At 47.6% G+C, this 21042-nt stretch overlaps 1 protein-coding gene across 1 annotated transcript in view; it reads right to left on the bottom strand.

Moving 5' to 3' along the window:
- The window catches only part of EFNB2 (ephrin B2), a 43411-nt gene extending 23556 nt beyond the window's left edge, over positions 1–19855 (bottom strand). Inside the window, exon 1 of the mRNA XM_004313156.4 lies at positions 19375–19855. Coding sequence (XP_004313204.1) covers positions 19375–19496 — 122 coding nt within the window. The 5' untranslated portion in view covers positions 19497–19855. The remainder of the gene's footprint in view (positions 1–19374) is intronic.
- Positions 19856–21042: the final 1187 nt, after the last annotated feature.

A 21042-nucleotide genomic window follows, 5' to 3' on the forward strand; every position in this document is an offset into this window, starting at 1 on the left:
TTTAAGCATATATAGGTATACAGATATACAAGCTGGTTAGCACACCAGTCTCTTTAATTGCTGACTTTATGGTTTCTCAGTAGACAAAGGCTGTGGTTGAGGTGAGAGCCCAAATGGTAAGTTTCTTACGTTACCACTAAGTACATCAAGCCCAGCAGTCTCTTTGCTCCCCTGGGGCCTTCACAGTTTTTTTTCAAATTGAGATAGAGCTGATTTACAACACTATATTAGTTTTAGGTGTACAACATAATGATTCAAAAATTTTAAGGTTCTCCATTTAAATAATATTAATAATTATTATATATAATAATCAATGATATTATATATAATATAATAATATTAATATCAATTGTTATATAATTAATTATACATATAATTGATTGTATTATATATAATAGTTATTATCAAATATTGGCTATATGCCCTGTGCTGCACAATATATCCTTGCAGCTTATTTTATACGTAATAGTTTGTACCTCTCAATCCCCTGCCCTGATTTGCCCCTCCCCCCTCCCTCCCCCCCACTGTAACCACTAGTTGGTTCTCTATATCCGTGAGCCCATTTCGTTTTCGTTACATTCACGAGTTTGCTTTGTTTTTTAGATTCCACATATAAGTGATCACACACAGCATTTGCCTCTGTCTGACTTATTTCACTAAGCATGATACCCTCCAGGTCCATCCATGTGCTTCACAACATGGGAGCAAACAGCGTAACGTGAGTGTAACAACTACGGCACCTCCACACCAGATGCTCTGAGTGACAGAAAACTAGGATCTGGATCGCCAGGACTTTACAATCCAGCTTCCTGAGGGCAGGCAGGTCCCACGTGTGGCTGACTCAATACTGAATGCCCAAGGTCTGACATCTGGTAGATGCTTAAAATATGAAAGAACAAATGGCAGCTAAGATACACACAATAAATTTAAGTCAAATTTAGTGCCACGAACTATCGATATTTGCAGATCACAGGCACAGAAGATAGGATGAGCTAGGATGAGCTCGAGTTGGGATGGGGGTTGCTGAGAGCACAGCAGGATCACTTCCGGTATGATGGTGCTTCTGGACGGCAAGCAGCACTGTGGATGGAGTTTTGGACCCGTTCTCTCAGGATTTATGAATATTGGCAGTTTTCTGGAATCCCTTCCTAGTTGAAATGCAAGGCAATTCACCACCTCCAGAAGCACTAATAACAGAAGCACTGCTGCTTTTGAGCATGTATTCTTCGCTAAGCACTGATCAAAGCACCTTCCACCACTGTCTTCATTCAGTCCCTGTACACGTGCTTGACACGCAAACCAGATGAAGACACGCCAGGCCAAAGGTGAGATGCGACGGGAAAAGCCCCTTTGCCTGCACACTTCTCAGCTCTCGCTGCATCGCGTTAAAGCATAAATCTGGTTTGGGGAAATGCAGCTTTTTCTAAATTGAGCTTTTCATAGACAAGCCATGAAGTTAAGGGAAATTAAGAGAAAGTCCATCCACATGCAGGCATCTGCCCAGGCTTCAGAGATCAGCATACTCAGCAGCTAGATGGGTTCATCTTCTTGTCCATCACAAGGGCGGCCATCTGCTACCCCTGCCATGTCCTGGGAAGCCAAGGACCAAAGGGTGAGGAAGAAACTTACCACACATGGAACTTGTGTTTTAAATGTAATATTACAGATGGATCCAGATGATTCATGAGAATTGCAGAATGTACATGGAAAGGAAACGGGGTGAATTTTTTAATAATATCATTTTCGAATGGAAAGCAATGCGTCCTGTAGGTTATAATCAAGCCAGTAACCACAGAGTTCTATTTTTGAAGCCAGGTCACTTACATTTGGATTTTGTTACCTCAGGATTGCTCAGAGACTTTAACAAGTCGGACCACATAGCACATCTATGCCCTGAATATTTGGTAATAGTCAATAAGACTTGTCTTATTATTGACTTTGGAAATGTTTTCCTTTTTTTTTTTTTTAAAGAATAATTAGGGTGGTGACAACCAGCTAATTTTAAATTACTACACTGACTCTGCCTAGTGAATATGAAATGCAGATTTCTTTTTGTATGATGAGATTATGTCCATTTTTGTGGCCAAAGACACCTAGAGGAAAATCCCCATGTTTGTAACCCATACCACAGAGGTGAGGTTGTTTCTGTTAAACCACATCCAAAAAGAAAAAAAAAAAAAGTGGTCAGAAGTCTTCTTTAATAGTATCTGCTGGTTTTTAATTCAAAACAAAAAACAAAGGAGACTCACAGTGCCTCTTGTCTTATACAGGAGAGCGAACACAGGAGGCCAGATCCCTTTCTGGGCCACGTACTCCAAGTCTGAGCAAGCCACCCTGCTGTGCTCCTGGGACGGGGAAGCTGCATCTCCTCCCCATCAAGAGAGTCTGGGGTCAGGACTGCTTCCTGGGCATTGGTGCTGTGGTTCTGTGTCTCTCACTGGAGGGCTTCCCTGGGATGCCACAGCAGTGGGGTGTGCTGAGCAGAAATAGGCAACTCCTATGGTTTTTCCCAGTGAATCATTCCCAAGCAAGACAATAAGACGTGATGACTCTGAACTAAATCCAGAGACGGTATAACATGGAATAAAATGGAAAGTCTGAGTAGGGTTTCCAAAGTTTCCCTGCCCAAAATGAAGTGATTGTTTTTTTGTTTTTTTGGCCACACCATGTGGCAGGCAGGATCTTAGTTCCCCCACCAGGGATCGAACCTGCGCCCCCTGCAGTGGAAGCTCGGAGTCCTAACCACTGGACCGCCAGGGAAGTCCCTGAAATGAAATGATTTGATATTAGAATCTGTTTTTACCTTCCAATTACCTATCAAACTGAATCCAAGTTCTTAAAGGTTATTCACCAAACTAGATTCTAATACTTCCACAGGGAATCAATCTAATAACACACATTAGACTTTAATCTTTAATAATCTAAATTGGATCTCTAATAATCTCAATTAGACATTTATACTTCATAGTCATCATTGTAGGAACTTCTAAAATAATACAGCCATATGTGACACAGCATTCTCTTTTAAAAAATCTACTTTGTTGGAGTTGATTTACCATGTGTTCATTTCTGCTGTACAGCAAAGTGATCCAGTTATACATACATACACATTCTTTTTCAGATTCTTTTCCATTTTAGTTTATCACAGGATATTGACTAGAGTTCCCTGGCGACACAATATTCTTTAATGTTTTAACCCACTCTAGGAACACATGCTCATTGAAAAAACTAGCATAACATGCATTTAAAGCCAAAACCTGCCACTTAAGAGTTCAGGGATCACGACACACAACTGTCTCTGACTGATCATAACATCACGTTTTGTTCTCAAGTCTGGACCCTTCTGTAGACCAGCATCGCATCCCCAGGTGTCACAGGGTAAATCAGATGAGGGCAGTGGTTGCTTGACTGACTCCTGAACCTGGCCCGATGGAACAGCAAGATCCACGGGAGCAAGGAGCTGAGATGCTCGGGGCCCGCTGGGTAGTGGAGCCACAGCTGCTCTCCCCAGCCCCCCACGGATGCCCCGTTTTCCTTGCTTCTCTTTTTTCCCCTTCCCGCTGCTGCATCTGCAGCTGACCATAACACGTGCACCTCAGGACAAATGTGCAACGACTTCTTACACTTGTCTTCAAGGTTGCCAAAAATAAGTAGGTGACCCTAGAAGAACAGCCAAAGCACTATGGTCCCTTGATGCTGAAAGAGTCTGGGAAAGGAGATTTGAAGTAAGAAGTCCTCGTTCTCCTGAGGGAAATACTACGTGGAGGCATATAATTGAAGGATATGCCAAACTACCGTATAAACAAGGGCAAATCAATATATTGTAGCCAAATGCAAAACTATCAAACTGGCACAGAAGGAAAGAGATCAGAATGAAAGGATGTAGACAGGAATGGCCACTTTCTCTGTCCAAACAAATGACCGGGTCACGTAAACCCCCTGCAGACAGCCATGATCACAGTGCTTCTCATTTAAAGAGTGTCAGCTCAGACCCAGAGCCATTTCTGTGTACTGTCGTACACGTACAACTGTAATATCTATTTAAATACCTAATCTTTCTGCACACTTATGGCCGCTATCATCCGCCTGAGAAACAGGACCATCTTACTCACGTAACAGGACCAATGCGAATCCTGCCAATGTGCAAACTGGGGGGAAAGAGACCTACAGGTGATACTCTTCTCCCTCTGAAGCAAACTGCTAAGCAAAAGAAGACTCATTGTCTGAGTGAACAGACTTTACTTTTCCATGGAGAACTGATTTTTCCTTTCGTTTCAAAACTACATCATTAGAGTACATGATTATTTTAAGTAAATGGCTAAGTTCAGTTGAAAATATACACACATACACAGTAGGTGGTGTGTTCTTCTGCTCATTTTGCTGGCAATACAGACACAGATTTGGTCAAACACGGGGCCTTCATCTGCGGCTGCTTTGGGCTACTGGATGGTGGACTTGGGGTAATTTTTAGCTTTCTGTATTTTTCATAATTTTCTGCAATAAATGTCAAATGCTTTTGCGATCAGATTGGAACATTACGTTTCAATGTACAGTTTCAAGGAACAAACCATCATGTTCTTGAGCAATCTTTCCTCACTCTGGTTTAAAACAGAATATTCAAGGCCTGTAGACTTTTTTAACTGTTTTGTGATGTATTTTCTGAGAATGCAACTAAATAAAATTATTCTTCTCTGAATTGTGGTCTATTTAACAAATCAATTCTTGAATCTACAAAAGCTGCAGTAACACACAACCAGTTTATTCAAATAGATGAAAAATATGGGGTACAGTTTATGCTTAATCATTCAACTGCACAGATCTGGGAGTTGGCTAACATTTCAGGGACCCTGAATCCCAGCTTTAGGAACAAGTTTATTACCCTAGCAGTTGGCACACCCCAAGTCATACCACAGAATAGGTTTATTCTCAAACCGGAGTTCTGTATTGAGTACACTTCGAGTTTACCACATTTTGGAAAACATGCACTTTTCCCAGAAAGTGCTTTTAGTTTTAATTAAATGTCAAAGGCTGCGGAGGAAGAGCAGTCAGTTTGTAAACCGGTTCGTCTGAAATTGTGAATGAGGACAAGCCATTGCTGCTTTGCTGTCACTGAGGCTCATCTTCCCAGGTCCTTCCTGACAAAAGATGCTCGCTGCTAGGGATGAGCCCAAAGCCTTGACCCCATAACCTCCCCATGCACTTGAGGCCTTCCAGCTCTATGTGGAGCTAACACAGCATTAACACAGAAGCCCGACATTCCTTTCAGAAATGCTCTGTACACTTGGGAACATAAATCCCCCAGAAAAAAAAATGATTTAAATTCACGAGTATGTGAATTTGATGGCATATTTCGTCCACAGGCAGGATATCTGGGCTCACCTCACTTCCGTTTTATGTTAGATTGCTGCTATGGCTTAATAAGATCAACTCCAAATGCCCCAAACAGAGGAGTTTGTCATAAATGAATAAAACTGGGGCCCAAGAAAGACTCAGGTAATATCGACCATAAGAAATACTGGGGGAAACAATTTTTCTGTTTTTGTGGATAGCACTTTACTGCCCCCTTTTGCACTTTCATATCAGAACAAGTTTCTGCCCAAACTTATTCTGAAACCAGAGAGATAGTGGGGTGTCGCTATAGGGTGTCAGGCTGATACAGAATTAGGTTACCAGACACCACGCTTGGAGGAACAAGTAATTACCTTAAAACTTCAAGTAAATGCACCACTATCTTCTCAGTGGCTTTAAAGCTCCAAGAAATAAGGTAGTAATTGGAGGCTTTAATTGGCATTTTCTGCTGTATGGGTGTTGGGACAATTGTCTGTTTTCACAGGTGCCCCTTCTTTCACACTTTTCTAAAAACAAATATCATCGGCAACATGAAACTGATGTATTCAAGGAAAAGAAGAGGTGCCTAAAAGCAGGCTCTACAATTTAGACCATTACCGGGTTCCAAATCTGAGAGCTGAGAGTGGGGGGCAGGGTGAATTTCAGACTTCACACCAAGGACAAGCAGCATCTTTTCAAGGCAAGGAAAGATGAGAAGCACTGAAATTCACAGGTGTGGTGAGCCTCTAGGTCCCTGAGCCGGTTTTGCAACTCTTCCCGGGGAGGTGGCCTCTTCATCTATGTAGACACTTGAAAGAACCGTAAAGTGCAGAATGAAGCAAAGTTTTATTTATAAAATTCTGATCTTCAGGGACAGTGCTCAGGGGCCCCACTCTTGGCCCAACGACCTCCACCTGCACTGGGCAGTCTGTGTGCGCTGTGCTGTATCCTTCTATTTCAACTTAATCCATTTCCCTCTGTCATTCTACAATTACCATACAAGTCAAAATAATATCAAATTTCACAGCCTACTATGCTGCACAATGGAATGGAAGCTGACTCCTTGTGATGTTAATCTTGTTTGTTATTTGCAATATAATGCTCAAAACGCTGGGGGCTAAAGTAAATTTCATTTTCCAATGCTCAAAGATAAATAAGATGCTCACCATTTAAATTTTCGTTCAGAAAAATAACACAAGTATGTATTTAATTTTTTATCCCTACCATAATTTCCACTGTAACAAAACCCTCCAATTCACAGAAGGATTGCCTGTAACGAGCTGACGCTGGAATAGATATCTTCATTCTAAGTCAGACTTTAAGCATGTGATGGGCAGAGATCATGGTTTTCTTTTCCCAGGTTCACAGAGACTAGTTAATCTCTGGCATGGAATTAAAAACAAAAATCAAGCGCCTAACTCAAAACAAAAAAAAACAAAAAAATCAAGGTCTTTATTTATGAAAGTGATCCAAACATCTCCTTCCTCAAAACTTTGCAAAAAAAAAAATCATGCCATGAATGTCGTAGCTAGCTGAGGCAAAAGTCGGCGGTGGGCGGGGGGAGGGGGGGTGGCCGTGCTGGAAAAGGAGGTCTGGGATGCCGAGATATGCAGTGGGAAAGCGGCTGGGGAGTGAATCCCGGAGGCCAACCTTTGTCATGCTGGCCTGACCACGCACCCCCATCATCCAAACGGGGATTTCATAACCCTCGGAGGCAAGAGACGGTGCAAGCTTCTTTCTCAAGTGTAATTTGTTTGCACCTGCGCTGTCTTGTTCCAAACCATGCTCTTAGCAAGAGTCTACAAAGGAAGCTGGAACTCTCATTATTCATAGGTGAGGCCCCAGAAAGAAAACTGGCTTTCCTATAGAAAGAGCTGGTTCTCTGCTCTTTTAGACCTAAGTGTGGACATCCCTGTGCTTATCTACCTGAGTGGGAGCGCTGCAGGGAAGCAAAGCACGTGGACATCATACAGAAAGAAGCGGACTGGCATTTTAAGAACCTGAAGGGATGGACTTCAGATCTTAGCGTGGTATTACAATCAAGCGCTCAGGAGCATCTTTTCCATCAACCCTGCTCATCCCTTTCATTTCCATCAACACTTTTTTTTTCCTCTTAACTTCAAAGAATCTTGCCTATTTAGAGAGACCATTCACCCATGTTTTATGGGTGAATGACACCTCTCCTTTTGGTGGGGAAAACAGCCCTGAAAGAAAGTACACACCAAGGGGATGTGATGCTCGCTCTCCAGGCTGGAGTGTGACCCCAGGACTGAGCCTGTTGTGTTCCCCGCTGGACACCGGCAATCCCACACCCCCGGGAACGGGTGTTTGTGTAATCATAGAAGGAGCACGTTCATAAGTAAGGTTTAAAAAAGAGACAAGACTCTAGTTCTCTCTTGGTATAAGCAGAGATCCCCCTTGCCAGGTAAGCATAATCTACCAACACAATTTATACGGCTGTGCACTAGCCCTTCACAGCGACCTACACGGCTGCCTCCTGGACACTTCCTTCCTCATGGCTCCAGAGAGGGTCAGGGACGGGTCTGCTGTGGGCGGGTGACAGTAGCCGTTCCCCTGGGCCTCTCAAGTCAGGTCTGCGCTGCGAACGTCAAAAAGGAGGAAACCCCGGACTGGGAGACTGACTCCTACACAGATCGTCCCCAAACTGCATAAAGCAGGAAAAAAAAAAAATTGTGAATGGGGTCTTCCCTGGTGGCGCAGTGGTTGAGAGTCCACCTGCCGATGCAGGGGACACGGGTTTGTGCCCCGGTCCGGGAAGATCCCACATGCCGCGGAGCGGCTGGGTCTGTGAGCCATGGCTGCTGGGCCTGTGCGTCCGGAGCCTGTGCTCCGCAACGGGAGAGGCCACAACAGTGAGAGGCCCGCGTACTGCGGGGGGGGGGGGGGGGGGGGGGAATGTGAATGGTGCACCACTGTAACTTTGGGGACAATACATTTCCTGCTCAGTCGCCACAAGCAGCCTGGAATGAGCTTGACCAAAAAACAAACACAACGTTAAACACCCTGAGTTATTCAGGCTGCTACTGAACTCAGGGACGGGAACTGGACCATGAAGAGGTGAGAGGACGCCCAAGGCCCTGAGCTCTGAAAGAAAGGAGGACCTGGTGGTGTGAGACCCCTGAGGGCTGCAGGTGAGCAGACCCTAAGCCCTGGGGAGATGCAACCACAGGCTGCTCAGGAATCAAGAGCACCCCAGGCCCACCGATCCTCTGGCCCTGCTTCCCGAAACAAGCTGCTCCGAACTCGCAGAACATCAAAAGCCAGATGGGCTACACTGAGTGAATCCACAGGCAGGGAGCCAGAAGCCCAGTTTGCTGTAGAAATAGGCCTGGACTTGATTTGAGTCTTCTCAGCTCTGACAAGCTGGAAGCTGGCACAGATCCCCAAATCCAAAATAAAATGGCATTTAATTGTGACTGGACTCTAAAAAAGATGTCATGCTATCTCCTTAGCTTGACACACGCGTGGCATCGAACCTCATGGAACTCTCCTCTGAAACCTGATCTTGTCTTCTCCCAGCAAAGAAACAATCGGATGTTTCCATTTTATAAAGGAAAACGTTAAGAGTCAAAGGAATAGCATGCCATAAATGCATTAATATGATAGACTTTCATAACTATCTAGTTTCCACCGGGTAGAACCTCGTTATCAAAGATTCAAAGGATCCATTTAGAATCGCATGCCCATCATAGGAAAGATTATAAATCAAGGTGGACAAGGGAAGAATTATACGCAAAACCTTCTTTTAATCCACCTCATATGGACTGCTTTGAGCAAACACATGCTTCATTTTATTATGTGATTTCTAATCTCTCTATACAACAGCCTAAGAAAGAGAACTGGAGAATTACGAGGAAAGATCCCGGACACAGCATACTCAGGTTCAAATACAGATGGTACCCACTTATTAGCTATATGACTTTGGGCAAGATAATGAACCAGTCTCTGCCTTGGTTTCCCCATTGGGGATCATGAAAGTATCTCCCTCAGATGGTTATTATGAAGGTTTAATGAGTCAGTATTTGTGGAGCAGCTGGAACAGCCACTGGTCCCTAGTACGTGCTCTATACCACCATTGTTAAATGAAACAAACTGTGTCCACCCGGTGAGGAGGTTTCTTAATAAGAAACAGCATGTAACATTAATGCAAAAAGGCTACACTGCTCATGCCTATGGGTTGCCTTTTTGTATTCATTGAACAACCCAATCCCTTACTGTACCCTGCACATAAAGGGGATTCAGCCCAGGCCCTCCCCCATCCATGGTGGAGAAGCTGAATGAATTCAGGGTTACAAATGTTACAACAAAGCATCAGGGTAGGAAGCAGAGGAGAGAGCATCTAACTTGGCAGCTGAAGGGAAATAAAAAGGTGCCTCTTGCAGCAGAGAGGCCTGCAAGAATGAGTGGAAGTCTGGCAGCTAAGCAAGGTACCATATAACATCAGGGGCTTGAAAAGGTGCAGGCGCCATGGCATAATCTTTACTAGCATTTTATTTATTCTGCCTTTGTATGTAGAAGGCAAACTGAGCCAGAGACAGGCACACAGTAGATGCTCAATTAACTTTCAACAGCAAGAGTTGACGTTTATTGGTTCGTTGTGCTAAGTCCAGAGCTAAGGTCTTTAAATCCTGACCACAGTTTTATTGCTTTTCTTCAGTCCTGTGAGATTACTGTCCCCATTTTAGAGACGGGACAAGTGAGAGACACGGAGGATTCTGCTCCCAAAGTTACACAGCTAAAAAAATGACAAACCTGGGAGTAGACTCATACAGCCAGATTCCACGGCAGTCCTCTTCACTAAACTAAAATAGCACTGGCCCAGCTCGCTTTGCTCAACTGAACTGCCTGACCTTTCCCATTATCAGCACAGGCCTTCTGAAAACCAAAAGGTACTGCTAATTCTCATGAGGATAAGGTGGCTGAAATCGCTGGGGCAGCTCTCCCACAGGGTCTATTTGTTCATTTGTGGGAATCTGTCTTTGAGCTCTGCTCAGACGTAGGAAATAATGTAGATTACAGAAGTACAGTGTAGATACTCGCCTCTCTTACCTGAAATGTGTTTCTTTGACTTGCTTACTGTGGTTTTTGTTTCGGAGCTCTCCCTGGACCGCTGTCTCTCCTGCCTCAGTTTCCCCTCCCCCGGGAGGAACTCCATCCCCTTCCTTCCTCTGTTCTCACGGTCACACTTGCCATGCACCATGGCACAGAACGTGTTTCTTGCACCAGGGAGTCCCCCTACTCCCTTAGGATTGAAGTCTCTTGAGGGTAGAGACTGCTCTTCACTGTATTCTCAGAGCTTCGTGTAACAGACCTCACAGTTCATAAATGCTTGTCCAACAAATCAACGAATTATCTACCGTCAACAATCAACCAAGCAAGAACGGAGGCCGACAGTAGGGAGGCAAGGGCCACGGATTTCTTCAGGGATCCACAACAGCCTTTAAGAGGATGATCATCTAATCTTGAGTTGTTACCCAAAAAAAGTTGTTACCCCAACGAATTCCATCCAGGGCAACAGTTCTCAAGGTGTGGTCTCAGAGCAGCACCAGCTGAGAGCCTGTTAGAAATGTGAATTTCAAGTCCCACCCAGACCTCAGGAATCTGGATCTCTGGGGGCGGCCGGCAAGCCTGTTTTAACAAGTGATTCTGATGCCCTAAAGTTCTAGAGCCGCGGGGCTGGAGGTAGATCTCCAGTAGCAGGTGATTTGTTAATGGGAGCGGCCAGAAACAGACATCTGGGCTGTGTCTGCTCTTCCGACTAATACTCATTGGATGTCAATGCTCGCCGGCAGAGACTGATGACATGAAAGCATTCTGGTGCCTGCCTCTTAGGGATAGGCAGGGTGGCGAAGGGGATTAAGACTTGCATACGAATCATGACAGCGCCATGTACTATGTTCCTCCAGTGCCCTCGGTATTTAACTAAAGTGCTGTGGGATTACAGAGAAAAGATTTAAAGAAGTTATGTTTGATCTACACCATAAAGAGAGAGCAGTCATTTCAGGGAAATCGTGAACTTTAAGGACAGTCCATTCTCATGAAGATCCATTTTCCCATAGACAAAGGGGGATGCAGGGCTTAGGAGAGTCTGTTTTTATCTAAAATGTACCCCAAATATAGTTCTGGTAAGCTAAGTGAAAACTGGCATTTTCTAACTCCTTCTGCAGGTAGATGCATTCTGAGCGGGACTTGAACGTAACTGGCTCAGCCCCACTCACTCATCAGACAGTTCTCATTCAGGACAAACGTTTCAGACCACAGTGAGCCACCTTAACAGGGGGAAAAAGCAAGGACCGAGTTCAGAAGCATTTCAGCAGGTGGTGGTGTCACGCTGGACCTCGGGTTCCTCAGCTGGAACACGAGAGGCTGCAGAGAGGCTGGAAGGTGGCATTTCAGACACTGGCTCCGCAGGTCAGAGCTTCTGATGTGCACAGGGATATGTGGGTAGCACTCATCACTACTCTGGCGGGATACGGGAGTCATCAGTATGTGAAAAGCACAGAGTAACACCTCAGAGGCAAGAGAGGCTTAACCAACAAGTACTGGTAGAAGGATCCAAGGACTGTAATTAAAACTGGATGCAACCAAACGTGAATTGAGAAAATGAACTGGATTGTTTAAGAGTTTCATATAGAAAACATGAAGAAAATGAAGTTTTCAAAGCACAGTTCATGCGTAGCCTTCTGAATGCTTGCCCACCACTGAGTAGTTAGAACGTTTACCTACCCATGCTCTCGAGAATGGAAACAGCAAACTATTAACACTTCACTACTGCCAATTTTTTCTTCATATTTTGTTTGGAGGATTACTAAGAGCAGAAACAACTTGTTTCCCTTCAATGGAGCTGTCTCCTACTATGGTTTTTCATTTGAAAACAGCATGTCTGTGTCCAAAGCCACAGAATGCTTTGGACTAGAATTACATATTTGATATCTATACATCAAAAGGGAAATAAAGAGCCTCTGCTGATTCTCTGCAGGAGCCACAGAAATTGGTGCACCTGGCATTCAGTGTGCATGGAAAACATTTCATAATTTATCACCTACTCTTTTCACTGGGTCGCCGGATCCAACCATCCTTATCCCTAATGCTCCTGCAATAGGCTCTTGCAGGTAAAACGCAAAGCTACGTGTTGGACGCTGGTTTGTAAACAAGTGGCAGGACTTTCCTATATCATTTCTTTAATCATTTTAACCCTGTTCCTCATAGAAAGCTGGAGGCCAGGGCAATTCAGCCCCTCCTTTTGTCCTTTGCCTACCATAAATATGCACCAGTCTGCATCTGAAAGGCGGAAGGAGGCCGCAAGCTTGCTGGACATTTATCATGCTCTGTTCCCTGCTAACAAGCAAATACTTTGGCTGAATGGACCATCAGCAATCATTGTCAGATGTAGAATGCAAGGTGCTGGGATGTGACCAGCTTGTAAATTAGGGAGTGTCCGTTCTCTTTGATGAATCTGGACAAATGCACTGGATCTTTTGATATGTTTTCTGAATTAAATTAGAAAGGAAGGTAAAGTAGCTGGCACTGGGTAGGGCAGGTCTCTGTGCAATGTTTTAAATGTTTTTAAATGGTGAAAGCGACACAGTGATGACCAGAAAAATAGGCAACAAATGCAATAAATCCATAGCTCCAAACAGTTGAGTCAGCTCTCTGAGAATTAGCAACAAAATCCACGAAATGGGTCTGAAATAGAACGTTTAGGATATAGTGAAGATCTTCAGACATAGAATGTGTTCCTCTAGAAAGTTCCCATGTTCAGAGACCAGCCCTGAATCCCCTCCATCCACGCCAGCAAGACAGACACTTGTAAGCTTTCAGTATTGTAAGCTTTCAGTATTGTCAGCGTCTTAAGAGTTCAGACTTTCCTAAAGAAATGCTGGGACTTTTCTAAGGCCCCAAATAGGGGGCAATAAAGCACAAATCTCCTTTCCGGCTTGACGCAACTGCGATGCCACTCTGCCCCCCAATCACAGCTTCAATGGCTGATTTGGGGTAACGACTAAAATGGAAAGTGTGGACGGCCAAAACAAAAGCCCAGCTCATTTACAAAGTTGTTCAGGACAGGGGGCAATAAGATTCAACAGCCTGGTGAGCTTCTGCTGTTTTTAACTTTCAAGCTGGCAACACTCACACTTTTATAATCCTATCGTTTACACGAAGGGGGCCTGTCCCATTCAGCTCAACTCACAGGAGTGAAACACCATCTCCATTGGGCCCGTTGGTTTGGGCATACTGGATTACTACCGATTTGAATGACAACTCAATTCCCCCTGTTATTTGTTTTATTATATGTTTTTTTCCAGGGTGGGAGAGACAAAACTCAGAGGAGAGCTCTCTGGAAGAGGGAGGGGGACAATGTATAATGTTTACCTCGGCTTCTCTGGGGCTGAAAGATGGCTGAAATCAAAAGGTCTGTGTTTCCTTTTCGGATCCCTCTGGGCCTACCTAGCCCCTCTGGGCTCTGTTCCTTCCCAGCAGGTCCCTGCCTGGAGCCTAAAGAGATGAAGGCGAGCACCGCCAACTGCAGCTAATCCTACAGAACGGCCGCCACTGTTAGGCCAGGAGCTAAAAAGGAAAACCTTGCAGGCCTGAACTAACTGCAGTGATCTGAAGTTTTTAATCAGCCCCCAATCTCAATCTCTGGAAAAGGCAGTCAATGGAATCTACCTTTGCCATATTATCCGCCACCAATGAGCAAGAACTGAGCATCTTTTCTTCCCGGCTTCAACCGTCCCAGGCCACAAGTGGGGCTTTCATACTTTCTAATCCGAGTTTCCAAGTCTGTGTGGCTCACACATAATAGCCAACAGCCTGGAGCAAGGGCCTTCCTTTCTACACCCTTTTCAGAGACATGTCATTGCCGACATCCAGCTAATCTATATGTTGCCATGGCTTCACCCTTTATCTGCCTTTACATCTTATGAACTGCATGGATTTACCACATTATTTTTATCTGAAAGACAGAAAATGGTGGTTTTATTGCCATACAATCAGATTACCGCTGCTAGTTTCTCTATGCCTTTTTACCATACTTCAATCAAAAGGGATCAGTTTCTTTATACTCTGCCCTTGATTTACATTACATCTGTAAAGACCCAGTCTGGGTTGTAATCCCCTTATTAACTATGACCAGGGTTGATTTGCCTAAAAATAAAAGCAAATTGTGTCAGACCCTTTCACTTTGTTTTTGATTCGGAACTACAAAATGGATTACTAAAGAAATCTTCAGAGTTCACACGGCTCGTATAGTACTGAATTTAAAATGAGAATTAAACAAGTCAAACAGGAGAGCCATGTCCACGGTTTACATTTTCCATCATGGGAGAAGGGCTGAATTGCTTATGTCTTTGTGTTCTTTGGCTTTAGAGAGACAATGAAGCCACAGGAGTTTTTCCAAGCTGTTCGGAACCCTGTCCCATACCCTACCCTTCCCTCTTTGCTTTTCTTCTACCCTTCTCCCAGCCTCATTCTAATTCCTCCCCCCCCCACAAAAAAAATAAAAAATAAATAAATAAATAAATAAAAACTGGGATGGGGGGCAGCTCTTCCCTGAAAGAACTAATTCCCGACTAGAAGCTTCTAGTTCTATGGGTTCTGCATATTTTAACCTAAATATTTTAAACAGTTGAACACTCCTATTTAAGGCTCTACTCCACCACACAAAGGGCGAGCTCATAAGCAAATCTATGTAGATATATGATAAATGACCTGAAAACAGGCTCTTTAGGTCAGCAGCCAGCGAAGGCGGAGATTGGGTGGGCCCGAGTATCATTTCAATGATTATTTTCCTTACAAGAGCCCTCCTTCTTTTCGTCTAATTTGCAGTGGGAGAATTTAAGAATAAAGTTTTCATGAAATGCTCAAGTAATGTCCTTCTTAGATTTTTTTTTTCTTTTCTGAAGAGGGTCTCCAGTCTGTATTTCCTTCCCCCGCCACTCCTATTCCTGTGACGCGTCACTGCAGTCATGCTGGGATCTCAAATCATTTCCCATTAGGTGACCTCGCTGGGAACAGTTGCCAGATGGTGGGTGTCACCCTCAACCTCCCCGGCGCTACCTGAAGCATTTCAGTGCAAGGCCAGGTAGCGATGCCCCTCTGCGGGTAATTATCACGCTGACCCACCGACCAGAGGATTCCTCTCTGTAAATTTCCAGATAAGAGGGTTTACCGATAATTATTCTAAACATACCATTTACTCTCCAGCTGACTATGTATGGAGAAACCATGCCCATCGGCAGTTCTCAGCTGGTCTGGGGCTTGATAGCTAATTTACCTGTCTCCCTGCTTCAGCCTGGGAGTCAGGGACACTTCGGAATGCTGGAGTCATTTGCATTTCTTTGCATCCTGGGACAAGTGTCAAGAGCTCCGCTTTGTGAAAGATTTAGAAGCAAGTGCTTAACAGAATCATCTTAACCTCCAGCTCCCGTTTCTGAGGCTCGAAGCTGTAATTGCTGAGGTTACAAAGTACAGTCCCTGGACACACGATTCCCAAATAAATTCTGTCCTCATCTGAAAAGACGGCTCCCAAACATGTTGTGCGACCTCGCGGCAGCCCCGTCTTTGTGCTCTCCCTTCTCAGTCGTCCCGTGGAACAGCGACAGTCCATTGCCTACAGTTTATCATCCTGACAAAATGTGAGGAATGTAGATGTGAAAGCACTAACAATTCCACCCCTTGGTGCTTTGGGCTTTTTTTCCTCTCTATATTAAAACCGACAAGATTAACCCAAACGCAAACTGGGGAGCACAGTTCAAGGAGCTATTCAATCCGTGCTGAATGTGCATTTGTTTACCTACAAAAATAAGAATTTCAGACACAATGGAAGGCAGGCTGGCTTATATATGGTACTGAATGGACTGTTTAAACAGCACTATCCATTGTAGTTTATTTTATCAATCTCTGACAGATCCGTATTTATTCAGAGCCTGACTGTGGTGGAGCCCATGTATTATAGGTTATCTGGATATTATCCAGCCATTCTTTTGTATCAAGGCAATCAATACCAGGAATTCACCATTATGTAGGGGAAAATGACCTGGGAAAAGCAAAACGCTTGGTTAACTAGTATATGGTGCCTAGGGAATCGCACCCCTAGACGTAAGAAATGAATGCTCTGCTGAAATTTTCAACAAAGTCAGTGTAACTCACTCTAGAATACCATACCAATACTTTTTTAAAAAAGAGCCAACCATTTTACTTTGGCAAAAACATCGTGCTGGAAAAAAATTGTTCTACTGAAATGCTAAGCCAGGCTTTGCTTTTCTCTCCAGAGTTAAAAAAAAAGAACCAAAAAACAGAAAAAAACCAACAAACTACACAACCTGAATGGCTACAACTGACACAACTCTTCCAGAACCTATGGGTGCAGTGATTACCGTTTCAGTATTTGGAACTTCTTCCCACTACTGCAAAAACTCTCGGGGGTGGGAGAGGCAGACAGTGTGATTAAAGTAGTTATGGAGACGGTGAATTTACAAAGGATTTTCTGGACCCTGTATCCAAACAGCTGCTGCACGCTCCCTCTGTCCACCACCTGCTAAAAAAGCTGACCTCGGAATGAAACAAATCTAATTACTGATGGCTGCTTCATTACAAATGAATTGTTCCACAGTCCCGAGGAACTGATGTGCAACTTCAATGCCTTTGATTACCTTCCTGCCACATCCCATTTACTGACGGAAACTTTTCCCTGGAAATAAACATGAGACTTCCCCAACAAATAGGCAACTCCTGGGCACCGGGGTTTTCTGGGTTTTTTTAATTCATTCTCAAACTTAGAAAAGGCTCTTTCATATCATTCCTCCAGGAAGAAATCTTTCTGATATTTCAAGCTAGCATTCAGCTGCATAACTTTGTTAAGCAGACCTTTTCCAGGGGACAAATGATCCCTTCCTCTAGGCCAGCCATTACGTGCGAATTTTAAAAGAAATTCTACTCTTGAGGGCAGGAGCAATCACGCCAACAGCAACATCGTCTGTACGGGGAGGGAGGCTTCTCCAAAAGCAGGCCTCCAGGACGGTCTAAATCAGTGGCCACAGCTCAGAAAAACAGCCCGACTCTCACAGGAGGCTAGTGAGTAAATATCAGTGAGGAAATATAAGTCACTCCCTTCCCCCAGCGCACGAGGGAAAGAAGACATTCGTGTCGAAACCTTAGGCTGAAATAATGACTGCTCTACCTTTTTTTTTTTTTCTCAAGTAGGTATTTGTGATCCTACAAACCAGATAACGTCTACTGAGCCGAACGCTGAAGGGATTAATGGGAATTTCTTTAAACAAGATAGAAATGTAAAAATTAAATCCTGTTGGGGGGCGGGGAGGGAAACGCCAAACCAAAAACCGGCTCCCGAAGACGGCCGGCGAGCGAAAGCGCCAAGCGGGGCAGATCAGGAGGCCTGGGGGGCAGAGGCGCGGCCGGCGCGGCGAGCATCGCGCAGGAAAGAGTGACCCCTGGAGGCAGAAAGCGAAGCCGGCGGCTCCTCCGGCTCCCGGCCCGGCTCCCAGGCCGCAGGTCCCAGCCCCGCGCTTTCCCGCACCACCCGTCGCCTCACGCTGCGGTGGTGGACGAGAGCCGTCACTGCCGCGGCTTTCTCAGCAATTACGATGATCTTACACCCAGGGAGAAAAAAGAAGTCCATCCAAGATCAGGCTCCAGGGAAGGAGGCTGCATTAAGTAACTTCTACACAGGAGCAGTGTTGGGAAGCGCCAACCAGCATCCTGCAAGAATCTCTGTTTCATCCAATTTACAGCGGTGACGTCTTTCGCCCTTTAATAGGGAATTCTTGGTTAACATGTTGGTGAATCTGAAACTGACCACTCTTAAGAGTGGATGTAATTATTTAATTACGATGTGATCTTTAAATCGATCCCCCATCCCTTTATTTCTAAATCCATGGCCGATTTACTCAACTTCAAATAGGTCATTGACTTTGCTTCTGACAAAGTATGAACAGCCAGTGTCTTCATACTTTCCCCAAGCTTCCCAAGGTTAAAATTCCATGATTCTGTAAAACATTTTTGGCTAGGATTCGAAATGTATCCCCAGAATGAGGTAATATGCAACCCTGAACGCACAGACGACTACGAGTCACGGCCATACATATTTATGGATGGATCGCCTCTTCTAAATTCTAAATGTACTCTGGTTGCTCGGACTGAAAACCTCCCCAAGGCCTGGCTTTCTCCCGGCTGCACTGTTTGATAAAAGCAAGTCGGATCCAAGGATCCCATTCCCGCCCAGGCTCCCCAAGCGCGAAGGCTTCAGGAGCTGCGTCGACTGGGCAGGGCCTTAATTAAGCTTTTGCAGACAGCGTCCCTAAAAAAATCAAGTTAGCTGTCGGGACCACAGAATTCGGGGCCATCGGTTCAGAAGCAAAGGGAGAGGCCGACGTGCAGAGGGTTCCCTGGGAGCAGCCTAAGGCCCGTCTCTCGGGCGAGGAGAAAAGGGCCCGCTGCCCGAGTTGTCCCGAGCAAGCGAGCTCCCCGCGCACCCCCCGGGCAGGCGGCGCGGCGCCCAGGCGCGCGAGCTCCGGGCGTGCCAGGGAGCACAGGCTCCCTTCTCCGCGGTGCGCTTCACTGCCCCCGGCCCGCGCTCCGCCGCTCCTCAGGAGCGCAGCATCCCTGCCTCTCCGGAGCCCGCCAGCCCCTGCGTGCCGCTCAGCCTGTTGGTGGCCCGGCTTCCCGTCCTCTGGAGGAAGTGAGGGTCAGGCCTCGCCATCGGACACCTTCCCGGACGCGACACCCGAGTCAACAGGGCCTTTTTTTTTTTTTTTTTTTTTTAGCGCCGGGGAGCTCCCAGGGGGAAGGAGGACGAGGAGAGCGCCCCTTAGGGCCGGCGCTCCGGCTGGAAGGCCGAGCGGAGTCTCCACGAAGTAAAATGTGGTGGGGGACCCGGGGGCGCGAGGAATCGAGGGTCCAGAAACAGGCTCCGAGGCTCCGCAGCCCGACCCTTCCTCCCGCCGGGACAGCGCGACGCGGCGGACCTCGGGGCGGCGATCGAGGGGGGTCGTGGACGCGACTTACTTGGAGTTCGAGGAATTCCAATAGATGGGCTCTAAAACTATCGATCTGGAAATCGCAGTTCTGCATAAAACCATCAAAACTCCCCAGCAGTACTTCCACACGGAGTCCCTCCTCACGGCCATGGCCAAGCCGCTCCCAGCTCCGCGCACTCCTGGCGTCGGAGGGACAAGGTGCGGGCCGGGAGCCCCAATCCTCTGGGCAGACAAGGGAGAGACTGCAGGCAGTTCCGGGGCGCGCCGAGCAGCTCCAGCGGGCGCCGAGGCCGGTGGCGCTCCCCTCGGGGCCCTCAGAGCGCGGGGCGGGAGCGCACGCGAGGGGCGCGGCGGCGCGGCGGGCTCGGGGCTCCGGGTCGCCGCGCCGGACGCAGCTCGGACAGCCGGCTCCCGTGCGGCTCCAGGGTGCCGGGCGCGGGGCGTCAGGGAGGGCGCTCGGCCGGGACACAAAGGCCAAGAGACGGCTCGGCGGAGGCGGCGGGCCGCCTCGCACTATAGATCCAGGGGGGCGGGCAGCGGCCCGAGCGCGCGGGCGCCGCTTCGGCGCGGTTCCATGTCCCGGAGCGCGGAGCGCGGTGCGCGGGCGGCGAGGGGCGTCTCCGGGCGCACAGGAGCCTCCACAGTCCTCGCGGCTCCCAGCCCGCGGAGCAGGCAGGAGGGGCTCGGTGCTCGCCGCGGGCGCCGGATGCGCGCGGGCCTTTGTGTGCGGGGAGGGCGCCGGGACCAGCTCCGCGCGCGTCTCCTCGCCTCAGCCAGCGCCGCCGTCCCCGCCGAGGAGAGTCAGCTCGGCCAGCGCGCTGTCAGAGCACTATAAACGCGGGGCCCCGCCCCACACCGCGCAGCCCATTGGCCCGCCGCTCGGCAGCCGCTAGCCGGTTGGGCGGGCGGCCGGTCCGTCAGCAGCCCCCGCCCGACATTGGGCGCCGCGAGGCGGGGCGCGGGCTGACAGGTGAGCCCCGCCCCCTGTCCCGGGCGGCGGCGCGAGCGGCGCGCGGGGGAGCCCGCGAAGGAGACGGGCCTGCGCGTGCACCCGGCGCCCCCCGAGATGGTAGGGGCGGGCGAGTGGGGAGCGGGACAGCCCGGGGCACCTGCCCCCGCGCCCAGCACGCGCTCTCATTGCCCGGCAAGTGTCCAAACTTCAGCAGAGGTACAACGTCGAGGGCGAAACTTTCCCTGCGGAGCGGAAGGCAGTGGGCTTCCCGTGGGTCTCCCTCCTTCACTGCAGAGCGCCCTCTGCGTAGACTGGCTCACACCCCGCTTGCGCAGCCCTTCGCCGCGCCCACCAGGCCTCTCAGTGATGTGTTTCACACCTGGTTTCGGTACCGAACGTCGGCTGGGGCCCGAGCTAAGTCAGTGGGGCCGGGAGACGCAAAACGACTCCCGGGGACGCGGCGCCGGCGAGGCAGCCGACTCCCGGGGCGCGGCCGCCCGGGCCCCGCTCCCTCCGCACCTCGCTTCCCGCGAAGGCAGCACCTCTCCCCCGAGTGCGCGGCGGCACACCCGCGCCCGCCGCGGGATCTTCTCCTTAATTAGCCTCCGGGCCGCGCTCATACCTCCCCAGAGTGACCGGGAATTTAGGGGTGACCGTGACGAATAGCGCCGAAACAGGGAGGCGGCAGGAATTCTTCCATTGGATTCCCGGCGAAGCGCCTGCCTAAGAGCCTCTGGGACGAGC

This window comes from Tursiops truncatus, chromosome 18 (assembly GCF_011762595.2).
Source record: "Tursiops truncatus isolate mTurTru1 chromosome 18, mTurTru1.mat.Y, whole genome shotgun sequence".
Classification (NCBI taxonomy): domain Eukaryota; kingdom Metazoa; phylum Chordata; class Mammalia; order Artiodactyla; family Delphinidae; genus Tursiops; species Tursiops truncatus.